Source organism: Eubalaena glacialis, chromosome 3, assembly GCF_028564815.1.
Source record: "Eubalaena glacialis isolate mEubGla1 chromosome 3, mEubGla1.1.hap2.+ XY, whole genome shotgun sequence".
Lineage (NCBI taxonomy): Eukaryota > Metazoa > Chordata > Mammalia > Artiodactyla > Balaenidae > Eubalaena > Eubalaena glacialis.
The window spans coordinates 51,426,694-51,445,611 of record NC_083718.1 but is presented as its reverse complement, the minus strand read 5'-3'; the positions used below and the strand labels follow the sequence as shown (position 1 = coordinate 51,445,611).

At 41.8% G+C, this 18,918-nt stretch overlaps 1 protein-coding gene and 1 pseudogene across 1 annotated transcript in view; both read left to right on the top strand.

The window, feature by feature from the left end:
* Positions 1-288: 288 nt before the first annotated feature.
* Positions 289-1,061, top strand: LOC133087928 (transmembrane epididymal protein 1-like; annotated as a pseudogene).
* Positions 1,062-12,196: 11,135 nt separating this feature from the next.
* RGSL1 (regulator of G protein signaling like 1) overlaps positions 12,197-18,918 on the top strand; it is an 80,332-nt gene continuing 73,610 nt past the window's right edge. Inside the window, 2 exon segments of the mRNA XM_061185645.1 lie at positions 12,197-12,209; positions 18,820-18,902. Of these exon segments, the coding sequence (XP_061041628.1) occupies positions 12,197-12,209; positions 18,820-18,902 (96 nt within the window).

Here is an 18,918-nt window from a genome sequence, read left to right as displayed (position 1 = left end):
AAGGAGAGACGCTCAAGCATTGCACTGGCGAATATGCTTATTTTTTCATCTGGCAATGGTTGGTTAGCTATCAATGAACCAGAGCAGAAGACCAGAACGGAAACCGTGACACCCACCCCACCGTAAGCTTGGGTTTTCTCCAAAACCATTTTCCTTCTGTATGTGGATGCAATGAGCTGAATAGAGAATATAAGTAGACTTCACGAAGCCCCCTCCACACTCCAGAGCCTGACGTGGCCACTCCGGAGCCTCTTGCGTCCGCCAGTGCTCAGACCTACCTTCAGTCTCATGGGAGGCTTTGAGGGTCATCTGTACCCAGGACTGTCTCTCTTCCTCTATGGACTTTATCACGCACGACTCGTCTCCAGGGCCTTGATATGCAACTACCCCGTCCAGTATCTGCCACGCCGTCCCTGGAACAAAGGAAGATGGCGAGGCTGCAGCAAATATACTATGTGGGACTGGCGAAGATATTGAGCTCCTTCATTTTAGTAGCCCAAGAACTGCATAACATTCAAGGGCAGTTTGTACTGATCAGCAAGATATATCACCAGAGAAACTTTTTGTACCACAAACAGTGGCAGCATCTCACTCTCTACACGACCTTCTTCCTGAGTGGGTGTGTAGATGTGGTGAGCCAGAACCTGCTGCCCCAGAGATCTCCTGCCCTGGAACAAGGCGCCCAAGCCCTGGGCATGTTTCTGATTCTGCCCCTGATGGTGTCTCACTTGCAGGACTCAGAAGGAGTGGAGCTGCAGTGTCACGTCCTGCTCATCCAGGCCTTGTTCCTGCTGCTGCTGGTGGTGATCGCAGAGCTGTGGGCTCCCAACGTGCGGCAGCTCTGGGTGATGAAGGCCTTTTTATATATGATTACAGGCTCTTGGCTGATCCAGATAGGCTTTATGCTGTACAAACCAATCTCTGGCCATAAATGGATGGATGATGACAAAAATGATATTTTATTTGTCACCATCTTCTTCTGCTGGCATGTGGCTTCCCTTGCCATTTTGATGATCTGGATCTACGGCTTTTCCTTTTTGTGGTATTGTTACATTTGCTGATGTCTGAACCAGGTGAGCCCGGAAGGGTTCCTCTCACCTGCACGTTCTGGAACAACTGGAGGAGAAGTTGTGTGACGAGGAACTGTCAGAGAGGGAGACCAAGTGTCTTTCCTTCAGAGGTGCCACCGAGGCAGCTCACTCCGCTGGGAGGGGCATACAGCTCTCTCCTCTATTGGCTTCTTTCAGTCTCGTTTGCTAAGCAGTGAGCAGAGAAAAGGCAAATGAACCCAGGAGGCATGTTACTAGGACCTTCACTTTCAACTCCCCAAGTATTTCCCCCATCTCCCCTCAACTCGCCTCAGCTCCAGCCAAAGCAATCTGCTTGCCCTGCTCCTCTCTGCATTCCTCACCCACCACCCCAACCCAGTAGAAAGTGAAAATAAATGTACTATAATGTGCCTTTGGGTTTTTATAAATATCTCTCACCCACCACATAGAGTACCTACCACTAGTCACTGACATTTAGTAATTATAATGATTTACAGTCTTTCGTGCAGCATAATATTTTACCCATCATAATAACCACCTCCTCATCCTTTTTCTTTCTGGATCGCTTCAATACTCATACTAAATCTGAACTGTTATTTTGACCATCTAGAACTCATAGAACTGTTATTGAGGTCTTTCTTTTGATTACTTTATGGTTTATCAAACAGAAAGTCAGATACTTTTTTTTTTCAGCTTTGTTGAGGTGTACTTAATATATAAAAAAATTGGACATAAGTTATACATTTTGATGAGTTTGGGCATAAATATGTTGTGATACCATCACCACAATCCTTAAAGGCAATTTCCTCTTCAGGGTCTAGAAGAACAGAGCAGCAACCTGCACATAGTGAGGGCTCAGAAGTGTTTGTCTGCTTCCAGAATTTCTCCAGCCCCTTCTCGCCAAGTGTAGTGTCTGTCAGATTCTTCTACCTGGGTAGATCAACCATTGCTGTGTACACACCTCAACGAATTTCCAAATAAGACTCACCTGCACCCAATCTTTTCTGGTTCTCATATAAAATAAAATCCAATGGCTTAGGGCTGAGTCAAGATGGCAGACTAGGAGGACACGGAGTTTGCCCCTTCTCACATCTAAGGCATCTACCAGGCACTGGTGGGGGACCACTGACACTTAAGGGGACAGGAGGAAACCCCAAGCCACCCGGTAGGATGTTTAGGGGAGGGAGTGGGGAGGAGAAGTGGAGGTGGGATGGGACCAGTGCCCCTGAGGGGTGACTGGGGGATGGGAGGGTTTCCCACACCCGGAGAGGCCCACCCACGGTGAGGTTGTCAAGAGGGATGGGGAGAGATCCTCGGGAGATCGGAGGATTGGAAGGGAACACGGCCAGCATTTCCCCTGTCCACTTGGGCCCCAGGGAGCCTGCTGAGGTCCCAGGCCTGATCCTCTGCCCTCCGAGGCCCCTTCTGGCTGCATGGGTCCTAAGGGTGTGGGAGGGTGGGAGGCGGGGAGGGAAAGTAGATGCTGGATGCGAGCAGTGCCCCTGAGGGGCGGCTGGGCGAGGGGAGGGGTTCCCACGCTCAGGAGGGGCCCACCCACAGTGAGAGGATCAATGAGGATGGGGAGAGACCCTCAGGAGATCGGAAGATCAGAAGGGAATGCGGCCAGTGTTTCCCCTGCCCAATTGGGCTGCAGGGAGTCTGCTGAGGTCCCAGGCCTAATCCTCTACCCTCCACGGCTCCCTCTAGCCACGCTGAGCCTAAGCTCCACGCCCACACCCACACCCAGGTCTTTACCTCCAAACTCTGCGCTCCGAGGCCCCCTCCCATCATGCTGCCGTTTCCAGCTGCACATGTCCTCAGTCTAGACCCCGCCCCTGCCTAAACCCCACCCCCACCTAGACCCCGCCCCCAAAGCCATGTGTAAAATAACTAGCTAGTGGGAACATGCTGTATAGCACAGGGAGATCAGCTCAGTGCTCTGTGATGACCTAGATGGGTGGGATGGGAGGGGAGGGAGGTCCAAAAGGGAAGGGATATATATATATATCTGATATTCTTCATTGTACAGCAGAAACTAACACAACATTGTAAAGCAATTATACTCCAATAAAAAATCCAATGGCTTGTTTATTCTGCATATTTTTCTTTTTAATCCTCACTACTATTCTATGAGGTAGACTTATAGATGATAACCTAAAACTCAAAAGTCTTAACAAAGTGGCTTAATGTAGGTAGACATTTAGCCATGTCACATAATGCTATAGCTGCGAGTCAAAGGGAATGGAATTCTGTGCGGGGAGAGTTAAAGTATTGGGGACTTGCAAAAGAATGTCTTTATGCCACCCGTTCTGCTTTTCTCCCTGCTGTCCCCAGGATGTGGAGAATCTAAGCTTCCCTACTTGCGGTCATGGCTAAAATATTTATGCTTAGAACAAAGTGAGGCTGGGACAAGGATTCTAGAGAGCCATTATCCTTCTAGTTTCCCCCTTATTTCTAGTTCCTAGGAAAACAAGATGTAACCCTTTTCCTTTGGTTCTGGCGCTATTCTTCCTTGTTAATTTTCTTGTTCAAAAGTTAAGGTGTAGCAGGGGTAAATTGTTGTCTGGCTGTTAAGAGCCTCTACTCTCTGGTTTTGGGGACCTGTGAGCATTCTGATGATTGCAAAGGAGAGAGGTACTTCCCAGTGTTATTTACAGGGGGCTCAGCAGTGTCTCAGGATGCAGGCTGACATGCATGTGCTCAACGTCCAGTGTGTGAGCAGCGGGCAGCTCTCCATGGGAGGCTTACACCTTGCACCACTGGGATGATCAGGTAATGATGCTGTCCACAGGACATGAGCCATGGTCCCCGGGGTGGAAATAAAATATTCCCCAGACATTAGTTCAGCTTCTGTGCTTCTCCTTGCTCCTGGTGACCGTGGAGCTCTGCACTTTCCATTGGAGGTTCTACTCTGTTCCTGGTTGTCACCTCTGGGTCCGATCCCCTTGTTTCTTACCCATAACCTTGGGTATCTTTTCAGGCCTTGCCCAGCCTTGCAGCTCCTCCCTCCTGTGGCCTCGTTCAAACTCCTCTAGTGCCTTGAGTTTGGGGTGGCAGGGAGTCTGGTTTTCCTCTATATTCGTTCCTAGTGATTTGACAAAACTCTGTTTTCTACTTCATTCAGGCCTCCTCTTCTTCAAATTGAAAGCATATTTTCGATTTTTTTTAACCTAAAAATTGACTTGTTTTTTTTGGTATTACAATCTGACCTCATCTTGAGGCAATGTCTTTCACTATAGGGAAAAAAGTTATATACAAGGGCAGAAAAGAAAAGCCAAAATATTACTATTTTAAGGTATTTTCTCTCTACAAAGGTAAAAGTTGAAGAGATACCTAAGCCACTTTTTGACAGATCTGTCTTGCTTCTGAGTACTTTTGAGATCAGATACTGATGAGCTCATCTCTTGTAGTAAATTAATGCCTCAAAATATTATTATGTCTCACAATGTGTATATTTGAGGTAAAATAATAAATAGTAGCAGGGACCTTCAAAGCCACAAAGGATTATTACTGAGGCCTGATATCATGGTGGAATGGGCAGGGCTGCTGTTTGGGTGATAAGGAACTCTCTGCATTCCTCATATCACAGTAGTATGAGCACTCTGACAGTAATCCTAATGACGCTGGAATGTAAAATCAACTGAAGAGAAATCTGGGAAAAAAAGAAAACTAAAACACCCAAACAGAATTCTGGAGACAAAGGTGTAATCTTTACCACCATCCACCAGAGGGCACCATCTTTGCATGAGCTAGGAAAGGGCCCTTGCTCTCCATTTGTGCTGAGGTATCAATTTTAAAAGAAATGAGGGAAGGATGAAGAGGAAAGTAGAAAAATACATAAGCAAGTGTTTTCCAAGCATCTAGTAAGCATAATGAAGGTCTGTTTGTTTCCTATTAAACTTAGATGTGTGGACATGAATAAGTGTAAAATGCAGCTAATAGATATAGAGTATATATGTATAGATCTATATACATAGATACATAGATGGATATATAGATAGATAGATAGATAGATAGATAAAGATAGCTGTATATACATAAATATATAGATATATATGTTTGTGTGTCTCAAAAACACAGCAGTGTCAAAATGCTTGAGCTAAAATGGCTGTTTTTTAGCAACTCTATAAAAGTCATCAAAATGCTCATTTAGCTCATCACATAGGCATACAGTAAATAGTTGGTGAATGAGTAAATAAAGCATCTAGTACAGGTGTAACATGGATGAAATGTCAATTTAATTCTGATCTGGGTTTTGAGGGATACGCAGGAGTTTGTTAGAGGAGTTCAGGGCAGGCACTCTGAGGTCATACGTTCCTGTACTCATAAGCCCAGCAGTGCAGTTCCAGTGATGGGATTTCATGGCCCAATGGTACCAGAGAAAACTCTTGAGTTCCTGCCCCCTAGGAAGGGTGGCTAAGGAAGAGCCACACAAATTGTTTTATGGAAAGCTCATTAATTTTCATTTCAGGTGAAAGGTAGAAGATTATTAATGGGCTCTTCCAATGGAGCGTGGTGCCAACAACAAAATGCTTGCAATTGCTTGTGTTATAATCAATATTCAATATATCATGGTACACATTTATAAACTAATTGTTAAGCTTTTAAACTTGGCATATAGAATTACTTTTAAATGTAATTTTATTTTAAATTGCTTTCACTTTTTCCTCATTTTTCAATAAAATCATACATTTGATAAATCAAATTTTCCTAAACAGATACCACTTCCATATTTTGTTAACTAAAATTCCTTAGGCATTTCATATTATGAGCTGAAAATATGATTTTAAAAAATGCTTCACATACCTAACAAGGCAGATTTACAAACCTAACAAAGAAGTTTCTCCTAAGAACTTAAAAAGGCTCTTGTAAATTTAATGTCAGATTTTAAATGCAAAACAAAATTTAAGGGGCTTCCCTGGTGGCGCAGTGGTTGAGAATCTGCCTGCCGGTGCAGGGGACACGGGTTCGAGCCCTGGTCTGGGAAGATCCCACATGCCGCAGAGCAACTAGGCCCGTGTGCCACAACTACTGAGCCTGTGCATCTGGAGCCTGTGCCCCACAACAAGAGAGGCCACGACAGTGAAAGGCCCACGCACCGCGATGAAGAATGGCCCCCGCTTGCCACAACTAGAGAAAGCCCTTGCACAGAAACGAAGACCCAACACAGCCAAAAATAAATAAATAAATAAATAAATAAATTTATTAAAAAAAAAAATTTAAGCATTTTATTGTACAAAAAACAACATACACAAAATAGCACATGTTTTTTAAAAAGTACAATGTATTTGCATGTGTGTCTTGATGTTTCATGTGTTCCAAGATGAGTTTGTAGCCTACCATGTTTCTTCAATCATCAATTACCTCATTCATTAATCAGTGTAACACACACACATGCACACATCTTAAGACAATTCAGGGTGAAGCTCTGAATAGTTTAATAATCACATTTTATTCCTTAGATTATTACTTCCTTTGGAAAAGAGAGATCATAACCCGGGCAAAGGAAATTCTTTTAGTTCTCTTCCTAGAAGAGTGGTCTATACAGCACTGATATATACCCACATTCCTTAAGACACTATGCTTTTATTTTTATTTTTATGTTTTTAACATCTTTATTGGAGTATAATTGCTTTACAGTGTTGTGTTAGTTTCTGCTGTATAACAAAGTGAATCAGCTATACATATACATATATCCCCGTACCTCCTCCCTCTTGCATCTCCCTCCCACCCTCCCTATCCCACCCCTCTTGGTGGTCAAAAAGCACTGAGCTGATCTCCCTGTGCTATGTGGCTGCTTCCCACTAACTAGCTATTTTACATTTGGTAGTGTATATATGTCCATGCCATTCTCTTACTTCATCCCAGCTTACCCTTCCTGTTCCCCGTGTCCTCAAGTCCATTCTCTACGTCTGCATCTTTATTCCTGTCCTGCCCCTAGGTTCTTCAGAACCTTTTTTTTTTTTCCATATATATGTGTTAACATACGGTATTTGCTTTTCTCTTTCTGACTTACTTCACTCTGTATGACAGACTCTAGTTCCATCCACCTCACTACAAATAACTCAATTTCTTTTCTTTTTATGGCTGAGTAATATTCCATTGTATATATGTGCCACATCTTCTTTATCCATTCATCTGTCGATGGACACTTAGGTTGCTTCCATGCCCTGGCTATTTAAAATAGAGCTGCAATGAACATTGTGCTACCTGAATCTTTTTGAATTATGGTTTTCTCAGGGTATATGCCCAGTAGTGGGATTGCTGGATCATAGGGTAATTCTGTTTTTAGTTTTTTAAGGAACCTCCATACTGTTCTCCATAGTGGCTGTATCAATTTACATTCCCACCAAGAGTGCAAGAGGGTTCCCTTTTCTCCACACCCTCTCCAGCATTTATTGTTTGTAGATTTTTTGTTGATGGCCATTCTGACAGGTGTGAGGTGATACCTCATTGTAGTTTTGATTTGCATTTCTCTAATGATTAGTGATGTTGAGCATCCTTTCATGTGTTTGTTGGCAATCTGTATATCTTCTTTGGAGAAATGTCTATTTAGGTCTTCTGCACATTTTTGTATTGGGTTGTTTGTTTTTTTGATATTGAGCTGCATGAGCTGCTTGTAAATTTTGGAGATTAATCCTTTGTCAGTTGCTTCATTTGCAAATATTTTCTCCCATTCTGAGGGTTGTCTTTTGGTCTTGTTTATGGTTTCCTTTGCTGTGCATAAGCTTTCAAGTTTCATTAGGTCCCATTTGTTTATTTTTGTTTTTATTTCCACCTAACCTTACAGCTAAAGCAATTAGAGAAAGAAGAACAAAAAAACCACACAGTTAGCAGAAGGAAAGAAATCATAAAGATCAGATCAGAAATAAATGAAAAAGAAATGAAAGAAACAATACCAAAGATTAATGAAACTAAAAGCTGGTACTTTGAGAAGATAAACAAAATTGATAAACCATTAGCCAGATTCATCAAGAAAAAAAGGGAGAAGACTCAAATCAATAGAATTAGAAATGAAAAAGGAGAAGTAACAACTGACACTGCAGAAATACAAAGGATCATGAGAGATTACTACAAGCAACTATGTTGCAATAAAATGGGCAAACTGGAAGAAATGGACAAATTCTTAGAAAAGCACAACCTTAGGAGACTGAATCAGGAAGCAATAGAAAATATGAACAGACCAATCACAAGCACTGAAATTGAGACTGTGGTTAAAAATCTTCCAACAAACAAAAGCCCAGGACCAGATGGCTTCACAGGTGAATTCTATCAAACATTTAGAGAAGAGCTAACACCTATCTTCTCAAACTCTTCCAAAATATAGCAGAGGGAGGAACACTCCCAAACTCACTCTATGAGGCCACCATCACCTTGATACCAAAACCAGACAAAGATGTCACAAAGAAAGAAAACTACAGGCCAATATCACTTATGACAATAGATGCAAAAATCCTCAAGAAAATACTAGCAAACAAAATCCAACAGCACATTAAAAGGATCATAAACCACGATCAAGTGGGGTTTATTCCAGGAATGCAAGGATTCTTCAATATATGCAAATCAATCAATGTGAAAAACCATATTAACAAATTGAAGGAGAAAAACCATATGATCATCTCAATAGATGCAGAAAAAGCTTTCAACAAAGTTCAACACCCATTTATGATAAGACACTATGCTTTTAGACTTGTCTTCAATGAAGTTATGTGAAGCCACCCTCTACTCTAATCGCTGCCCCACTATCTTTCCTGCAGCTCAAAGAGGCTGACTACTGGAGCTATTAGCAACCAAATGGAGTGTTGTCACCCCAATAATAGCAAGGACTAAAAGCCAACAATGCTGGATAGAGGCTTGAATTACATGATGGTTAGATCCCTGATCCTTTCAAGACCTTCTAGTTCCCAAAGTGAAAGGGTACCAGATGTCTCCCGTACTTGTGTGATGATAAGAATCACCTGGGATGCTTCCTAAACACATCCATTGGGCTTCCCTGGTGGTGCAGGGGTTAAGAATCCGCCTGCCAGTGCAGGAGACACAGGTTCAAGCCCTGGTCCGGGAAGATCCCACATGCCGTGGAGCAACTAAGCCCGTGAGCCACAACGACTGAGCCTGTGCTCTAGAGCCTGCAAGCCACAACTACTGAGCCCGCATGCCTAGAGCCCATGCTCTGCAACAAGAGAAGCCACAACAATGAGAAGCCTGCCCACCACAAGGAGGAGTAGCCCCCACTTGCCACAAAAAGAGAAAGCCCGACCACAGCAGCAAAGACGCAACACGGCCAAAAATAAATAAATAAATAAATAATAAAAGAAAACAAAACAAACAAACAAAAAACACATACATTACCATGTCCATGCTCTGACAACTCTAGCTTAGAAGAGCCTGGGTGAGGCTCAAGTGTTTTGTGTATTTTACAAGTGCCCCAGATGATTATTATTATCAGGCAAATATAAACTATATTGTTTTTTAAAAAATTATACCTAAGTTCACATCTCAGCTTTACCACTTACCTGTTGTGTGTTGGAGCAGATCCAGTGTGCAATGATTTCCCAAAGCTCTGGGCATCTCCTTTACTCCAGTACACACTTACCCTGGAAATGGCAGCAGATCTCTTTGGCAAAAGTTAGGAAGAGACTCCCGGGAAATACTTGCAAAAATATCGCAAGGTTCTTCCTAAGGGGCAAAATGCTTTCTTTTCATTGAAGAGCTTCTAGGTCTGACTCAGGACTGAAAATTGGATGAGGGGACTGGAATGCTACATGACGGCTCATTTTTGGTTCGTATTCATATTAATTCATTCACTCAAATATTTATTGAGCACTTCTACGTGACAGAAACTTCTCTAGATGTTTGGGAAGCATCATTTAAAAAAAGAGTACAAAATTCCTGCCACCATGTAGCTTATGTTCTCAAGTAGAATCTTAGTGAGCCTGCCACACATTGTTTCCAAGGGACCCTATGATCATTAGCCACCACAAAGAATCTGGGTGTTGGATCATTCTGATATCCATACACCATCGCTGCTCTTATATATCCACATATACTTTGGTGGTTAGCACCATCTCCCATTGCAATCAAAGGTAATTTTCAACTACAGCATCTTCTTTCAGCCTTTGTGGACATCTCCACTGTGCCACTACTGCTGGCACCATCACCAATGAGCCTTTGCTGTAATAAGCACCACCATGCATAATCTCCCATTGCCCCTGAGCTTTTTTCTTTTGCTTTTTAAAATTATTATAATTATTATTGTTTATTGGAGTATAACTGCTTTGAGTCACTCCTTGAAGATGAAGAGTTCTGGATGGAGGATCTGACTGCTGAATCTAGGACAGGTGCCCATGTCCTTGCGGCCAGGACAGGAGAGGGAACGTCTGGCCCCTCTGACAGGAGACAGTCCCTCCAAGACTCACACAATTTTTCATCCCAAGTAAGAAGGATGGTCAGAGACTGAGTGACCAAAACAAAGCTACACAAAATGCTAATAAATGCACTTGCCCCTGACCCACTCAGTGTTCAGGATCCTTTTTGGGCTAATTTACAGGTATCCTTGGACAGTGTAAGGAGGGATCTAAATGTGGCCAATCAGACCCAGACCCGGGACTACCCAAAATCATTTGCCTCTCCTTCAAGTGAACAAGAACTTAGTCTTCAAACCCATTTGAAGGCAATAAAAAATGAGTAACAAAAGTTAATTTCCACATTAAAATCTTCTGAACACTTGTCTTACAACAAGCTGTTCTCTGTGAGTAAACTCATGCTGAGTTCCAAATTTCCAACTTGCAACAAATGTTTTGGACCTTGCTAGAAATTACTTCTGCCTCCTTTCTCATCGGTTATTATTGTTCTTCATCTCTAAGACTCTTTCTATGTGGATAAAAAGTGTTTTGCTCTTTTCTTTGAGCTGCTCATGACCCCAGAAGTAGGCCTGGCCTAGTTTACAATAGAAAACCATTATACCATGCTGAGAAAAATTAAAATGAAAGAATTATAACTTCTTTCCCATATTTCCTCTTGCTTGCCTCTATTTTTCTGGAGTGATTGGTCTAGATGAATGAGGGATTGATCAGGATTAGAACATTTCTGGTCAAAACTGGTCACAGAAAATCTGCAGCTCTTTTGTGTGCTATGATTTGATGAAAATATTAACTGACTTTGTCTCACTCTTACGGTAAAATTCCTAGATATGTGGGGTACCTTTTACTAAGTAGATCCTTTCCATATAGATATTGTTTATGTCTTCCTTTATAACATCTGCGGGAAAGAAAGTCTAATTAAACATATAAGGATACACACAAGAAGTGGCAGGAGAAATTATACAGAAAAATACATCATCGTGAGAAAGTCCAAGAGAGTTATTTCTAAGCCCATTAAAATATGTTTTTCATGTGAAAGGGAGGTTTCATTTACTGGCACATTTGAAATAACATGGGTTCTTGAATCAAATACGCAGAGTCCAATCTCAGTGTTGCACTTACTATCTTTCATTGAAAAGGAGGTGATGATAATCCCTATTTTGCATGGCTGAGAACTGAATGAGAATGAAGTATAAACACCTAGTCTAATTCTTCCTCATGGAAGGCATTCAGCTAATGTTTATTCAATCTTTTTTCAAAGCCAATGGATAGTAACCCACAGTCAACCAGAGGAAACTATTTGGGAAGGAAGAGAAGGGGTAGAAAACAGCATGGATATTAGGTTGAATTTTCCAGCTTCTCTGAGAGACAAGTCAAGTCATTAAACATTCACTGTGTACCTGTTAAATTTCTAGAAGGATATTGGATCCAAAAGACACATGAGAAATGAATGAACAGATTCCTACTCCCTCGAAGCATAAAATCAAGTTAAAAAGACAGAACTTAAACTCAGGATCTAGAATTAGACAACAATTATAAAGAAACTGTCGAACCACACCAAATAGTATGGACTAAAGCCCTAAGTATGGGAAGAGTCTGTATGGTTAAGGGAATCCAGAAGATCAGGTAACATAAAGACTTATTTTCAGATTGAGGTCTCTACCAGAGGTATAGAATCTGGAACCCCTAGGAGAAGGTGTCATTGTGCATTCATAAGGAGCAGGGTTCTGTTGACTGGGGGCTAATTCTGCTCCTAATCAATCACAGTGGCAGGAAGAGCAAGGCAACATGAGCAATGCTGGTGAGTCTCTGAGAGGGATGTCTCTGCGGCTTTGAGCCCCCCAAATAAGGCAAACCACTCACCTTCATGGTCGTTAACAGGAATGAGTCATTCAGGGACACCACATGTAGATTTTATGTTATTCATGTCCATTGTTTTTCTTCTCTCTTCTCCCCTTCACCCACTTTATGCCACCACATCTTTTAGGATCAGAAAGGGTCCCATTCATAAGACAACTAAGGCAACTAGGTGGGACAACTAAGAGGGAAGAATTAAAATGCATATTGGGCCATTGTATACCATACCTCCTCCAGGGAGAAGGCTGGCATGAGGTTTGGGGTTATCCAACAATTTCTCTGTTACCACATCAGTATCACTATTGTGTGGAACGAATGTTGAAAGCCTGCTCAGATTATTATGAGGTTTGAAGGCAAAACAGGTGAGAATGGATAAACAAGAATGGAGAAATAGGACAGGGAAGTGGAGGATATGGAGAGCCTTGTTCCTATATCCCATGAAGACTGTATTGTTAATGCCAAGCACTGTCACAGTCAAGCCCCTTGTCCCCAACAGTATGTGTGACTATAGAAAACAATCGATTGAGAAATTTATCCAGAACCTCGCTTTCCTGCACTCAGATCATCTCAATAATCTTATGCAGCAAATCCATGCCAGGATTTATGAATAACAACAAATGAACAAAAGTCCAAACGATTGAAGATCTTTTCTTGAAAGAACAATTCATTCAACATTTACAGAACTTAGACACTGTGCAAACACTCTTAGTGTCTAGAGGAAGAAAGATGAAAAGACAAAAGTCCCTCCTCTCATGGAGCTCAGTCTGTTGAGGAAGACAGATGCATCAATGAGTGAAAACAGTGACTTGTTAATTGTTGTGATGGAAGTTGAACATGACCATGTGAGGTGGGGAGGAGCAGTGATCAATTTTACTATTGTGTAGATTCTACCATTCTTGGCTCACCAGGGAGATTAATGTAAACCGGTTCTTGACAGATAACTAATAATTTGCAAAGCAGACCAGAGCTGAGAGAACATTTCAGGGGATGGGAATGTGGGAACAAAGATACGGAGGTTGGATGTGAGAATGCATGGCATGTGCGGGAAAGAGCAATGTCTTGGCCGGTCGACAGGAGGCAGCATGTTGTGGAGTGATGGCAGGTCAGAAGGAACCCAAAAGCTTGATTGGGTGAAGCCTCACATAATGTACTAAGAAATTTAGCCTTTACCTTGTAGGACATTAAAGAGTCTCTGAAGGGTTTAGCAACAATATGGTGGCAGTGACTAGAAACAGGGAGAACATTTGAAGAAACAGATGCAATAGTCTAGATGAGAGATGATAGGGGCCTAAAATAAGAGAATGACTACATGGATGGAGATGCGAGAGTAGATTCCATAGATATGTAAAAGGAGAAACCACCTGCCCTTCCATTGCATAGGGGAGTATTAAGAGAGAGAGAGAGAGAGAAACAGAGCAAGAGGAATCAAAGAAGATTTTCAAGTTTCTGGTTTAGACAATCGGATGGTGCTTCCAGTAACTGAGACTGGGAAAGCAGGAAAAGGAGCAGGTTGGGAAGGTAAATTATCAGTTCAGCTTTGAAAACATTGAGATGAAAGTGGTTGATGGGTGTTCATGTGGAGATGTCCCATAGCTCACTGGATATTTAAAACTAGAGCCAAAGAATGAAGTCTGGACTGAGAACATAGATTTTGAAATTATCCATGTGGAATAGATTAATTAAATCAGGGAATTCTCGGGGAGGAGCTTCAAGATGGCAGAAGAGTAAGACGTAGAGATCAGCTTCCTCCCCACAAATACATCAGATATACGTCTACATGTGGAACAACTCCTACAGAACACCAGCTGAACGCTGGCAGAAGACCTCAGACCTCCCAAAAGGCAAGAAACTCCCCACTTACCTGGGTAGGGTAAAAGAAAAAAGTAAAAACAGAGACAAAAGAATAGGGATGGGACCTGCACCAGTGGGAGGGAGCCGTGAAGGAGGAAAGGTTTCCACACACTAGGAAGCCCCTTCGCGGGCGGAGACTGCGGGTGGCAGAGGGGGGAAGCTTCGGAGCCACGGAGGAGAGCGCAGCCACAGGGGTGCGGAGGGCAAAGCGGAGAGATTCCCGCACAGAGGCTCGGCACCGAGCAGCACTCACCAGCCCGAGAGGCTTGTCCGCTCAGCCACCGGGGCGGGCGGGGGCTGGGAGCTGAGGCTCGGGCTTCGGTCGGATCCCAGGGAGAGGACTGGGGTTGGCTGCGTGAACACAGCCTGAAGGAGGCTAGTGCGCCACAGCTAGCCGGGAGGGGGTCCGGGAAAAAGTCTGGACCTGCCGAAGAGGCAAGAGACTTTTTCTTGCCTCTTGTTTCCTGGTGCGCGAGGAGAGGGGAGGATCATACACCATGATCAAGTGGGGTTTATCCCAGGAATGCAAGGATTCTTCAATATATGCAAATCAATCAATGTGGTAAGCCATATTAACAAATTGAAGGAGAAAAACCATATGATCATCTCAATAGATGCAGAGAAAGCTTTTGACAAAATTCAACACCCATTTATGATAAAAACCCTCCAGAAAGTAGGCATGGAGAGAACTTTCCTCAACATAATAAAGGCCATATATGACAAACCAACAGCCAACATCGTCCTCAATGGTGAAAAATTGAAAACATTTCCACTAAGATCAGGAACAAGACAAGGTTGCCCACTCTCACCACTATTATTCAACATAGTTTTGGAGGTTTTAGTCACAGCGATCAGTGAAGAAAAAGAAATAAAAGGAATTCAAATCAGAAAAGAAGAAATAAAGCTATCACTGTTTGCAGATGACATGATATTATACATAGAGAATCCTAAAGATGCTATCAGAAAACTGCTAGAACTAATCAATGAATTTGGTGAAGTAGCAGAATACAAAATTAATGCACAGAAATCTCTTACATTCCTATACACTAATGATGAAAAATCTGAAAGTGAAGTTAAGAAAACACTCCCATTTACCACTGCAACAAAAAAAATAAAATATCTAGGAATAAACCTACCTAAGGAGACAAAAGACCTGTATGCAGAAAATTATAAGACACTGATGAAAGAAATTAAAGATGATACTAATAGATGGAGAGATATACCATGTTCTTGGATTGGAAGAATCAACATTGTGAAAATGACTACCCAAAGCAATCTACAGATTCAATGCAATCCCTGTCAAACTACCACTGGCATTTTTCACAGAACTAGAACAAAAATTTTCACAATTTGTATGGAAACACAAAAGACCCCAAATAGCCAAAGCAGTCTTGAGAAAGAAAAACGGAGCTGGAGGAATCAGGCTCCCTGACTTCAGACCATACTACAAAGCTACAATAATGAAGACAGCATGGTACTGGCACAAAAACAGAAATATAGATCAATGGAACAGGATAGAAAGCCCAGAGATAAACTCATGCACATATGGTCACCTTATCTTTCATAAAGGAGGCAAGAGTATACAGTGGAGAAAAGACAACCTGTTCAATACGTGGTGCTGGGGAAACTGGACAGCTACATGTAAAAGAATGAAATTGGAACACTCCCTAACACCATATACAAAAATAAACTCAAAATGGATTAAAGACCTAAATGTAAGGCCAGACACTATCAAACTCTTAGAGGAAAACATAGGCAGAACACTCTATGACATAAATCACAGCAAGATCCTTTTTGACCCACCTCCTAGAGAAATGGAAATAAAAACAAAAATAAACAAATTGGGCCTAATGAAACTTAAAATCTTTTGCACAGCAAAGGAAACCATAAACAAGACCAAAAGACAACCCTCAGAATGGAGAAAATATTTGCAAATGAAGCAACTGACAAAGGATTAATCTCCAAAATTTACAAGCAGCTCATGCAGCTCAATATCAAAAAAACAAAAACACCAATCCAAAAATGGGCAGAGACATTTCTCCAAAGAAGATATAAAGATTGCCAACAAGCACATGAAAGAATGCTCAACATCATTAATCATTAGAGAAATGCAAATCAAAACTACAATGAGATATCATCTCACACCTGTGAGAATGGCCATCATCAAAAAATCTACAAACAATAAATGCTGGAGAGGCTGTGAAGAAAACAGAACCCTCTTGCACTGTTGTTGGGAATGTAAATTGATACAACCACTATGGAGAACAGTATGGAGGTCCCTTAAAAAACTAAAAATAGAACTACCATATGACCTAGCAATCCCACTACTGGGCATATACCCAGAGAAAACCATAATTCAAAAAGACACATGCACCCCAATGTTCATTGCAGCACTATTTACAATAGCCAGGTCATGAAAGCAACCTAAATGCCCATCGACAGACGAATGTATAAAGAAGTTGTGGTACATATATACAATGGAATATTACTCAGCCATAAAAAGGAATGAAACTGGGTCATTTGTTGAGACGTGGTTGGATCTAGAGACTGTCATACAGAGTGAAGTCAGTCAGAAAGAGAAAAACAAATACCATATGCTAACACATATATATGGAATCTAAAAAAAAAAGGAAAAAATATGGTCATGAAGAACCTAGGGGCAAGATGGGAATAAAGACACAGACCTACTAGAGAACGGACTTGAGGATACGGGGAGGGGGAAGGGTAAGCTGGGACAAAGTGAGACAGTGGCATGGACATATATACACTACCAAATGTAAAATAAATAGCTAGTGGGAAGCAGCTGCATAGCACAGGGAGATCAGTTCAGTGCTTTGTGACCACCTAGAGGGGTGGGATAGGGAGGGTGGGAGGGAGGGAGATGCAAGAGGGAAGAGATATGGGGACATATGTACATGTATAACTGATTCACTTTGTTATAAAGCAGAAACTGACACACCATTGTAAAGCAATTATACTCCAATAAAGATGTTAAAAAAAAGAATCAGGGAATTCTCATAAAAAGATGAGCAGAGGGCTGAGGAGGAAGACAGAAAAAAACACATAAATTTTTACAACACTAGGTACCGAAAAAAAAGACATCTATGGAGCAGAGGGCAGGAACTGGCATCAGTTCTGTTATAATAGTGTTTGATTGTCTGGGTTTCTATTTCTATTTCTATTATAAGAAGACAATAACCACCAAAGTGTCATTAGGAAAAGTAACGAAAGGGATTGTTTAGTTTTCCTATGTTATTATAACTTCACCCTAGAGGAGTGGCACGTACTCTTCTCACCAGACATTTAGCTGGACTAAGAGATAGGACTAGTGTATAATATTTAGGTTTCTCATTTTATAATTGCTTTGGGTTCTTTAAAATAAATTTATTTATTTATTTATTTATTTTGGGGTGTGTTGGGTCTTTGTTGCTGCGCAGGCTTTCTCTAGTTGTGGCGAGCAGGGGCTACTCTTTGTTGCAGTGAGTGGGCTTCTCAATACAGTGGCTTGTCTTACTGCAGAGCATGGGCTCTAGGCGCACGGGCTTCAGTAGTTGTGGCACGCAGCCTCAGTAGTTGTGGCTCACAGGCTCTAGAGCACAGGCTCAGCAGTTGTGGTGCACAGGCTTAGTTGTTCCACGGCATGTGGCATCTTCCCAGACCAGGGCTCAAACCCATGTCCCCTGCATTGACAGGCAGATTCTTAACCACTGTGCCACCAGGGAAGCCCTATAAGTCTTTCATTATACACTTTAGGTATGATGGGAAAATGCTGGGCCATTGATAGAACAATTAAATTACTATTGAAGAGTTGACATTATACACTAAAAAGCAGAGACAGTGAATTAGAGTAAACTTAGAGAGACCAGCTAGTCTACCTGTGGTCTCTATGCTTGGCTTTGAGACAGTCAACACTTATTTCCTTAGATTAACTTGGGCAGCACAATGATCCAGCTTGAGAGAAATAATAAATATGTTGCATTACCAATATATTCAAAAAAACCTCTTTTGGGGCTTTAATGTTGGGCCCAAACCTACAAGATGAAATTTGACTTGGTTTCTGAAAAGTGACTGCATAAATTAAATATGGTGGAGTTAATAGTGTAACGTGAGAAAAGCTAACCCCATTTCCGGCCATGCTAATATAACACAGAACATAGGCAATAGTTGTCTTATGCTCCTCCCTGGGAAGGATGTGGAATGCTTGAGTTGTGGGTGCCCCTACAGCCAAGAAGAGAACCAGACGGAAAGGAGGCCATTTGATGAATTATTGAAGAAATGCTTAGTGACTAGCCAGAGGGGGTGGAGGTAGGCAGAAGGTTGTAATGACTTTATAAATATGGGATCTTTGTCCATTAAAAGAGGACTTAGATGAATTCAGTCAAGCTTCAGAGGGCAGAGTTTCAACAAACGGAAAGAAGGTAAAGGAAGGCAGTTCACGGTAGGAAAGATCTTACGAAACTATTTTCTCTCTTCATAAATGGACTGGGCAGTCCTGTGAGGTGGGGAGCTCCCCACAGCTGGGAGTGTTTAAGCAGAGCGATGTTGCAGACGAGGGTCCTGGAGAGGGGAGAAATTGAGTTAGATGACCCTAAAAGCCATCGTCGTGCTGAGATTTACCCTTGTGAAATGATCTATTCCATTGCTTAATTTTCCCATCCTAAATGCAATCCTGCTTATGAGAGTTTTTTTTTCTCCCCATATAGAGATAATTGGTTCTAAAAATCTTATAATTCTGCTAGAAGATGAAGTCTTTGCTGATTTTTTCAACACATTTCTTTCTCTCCCGGTAAGCATTCTCAGAC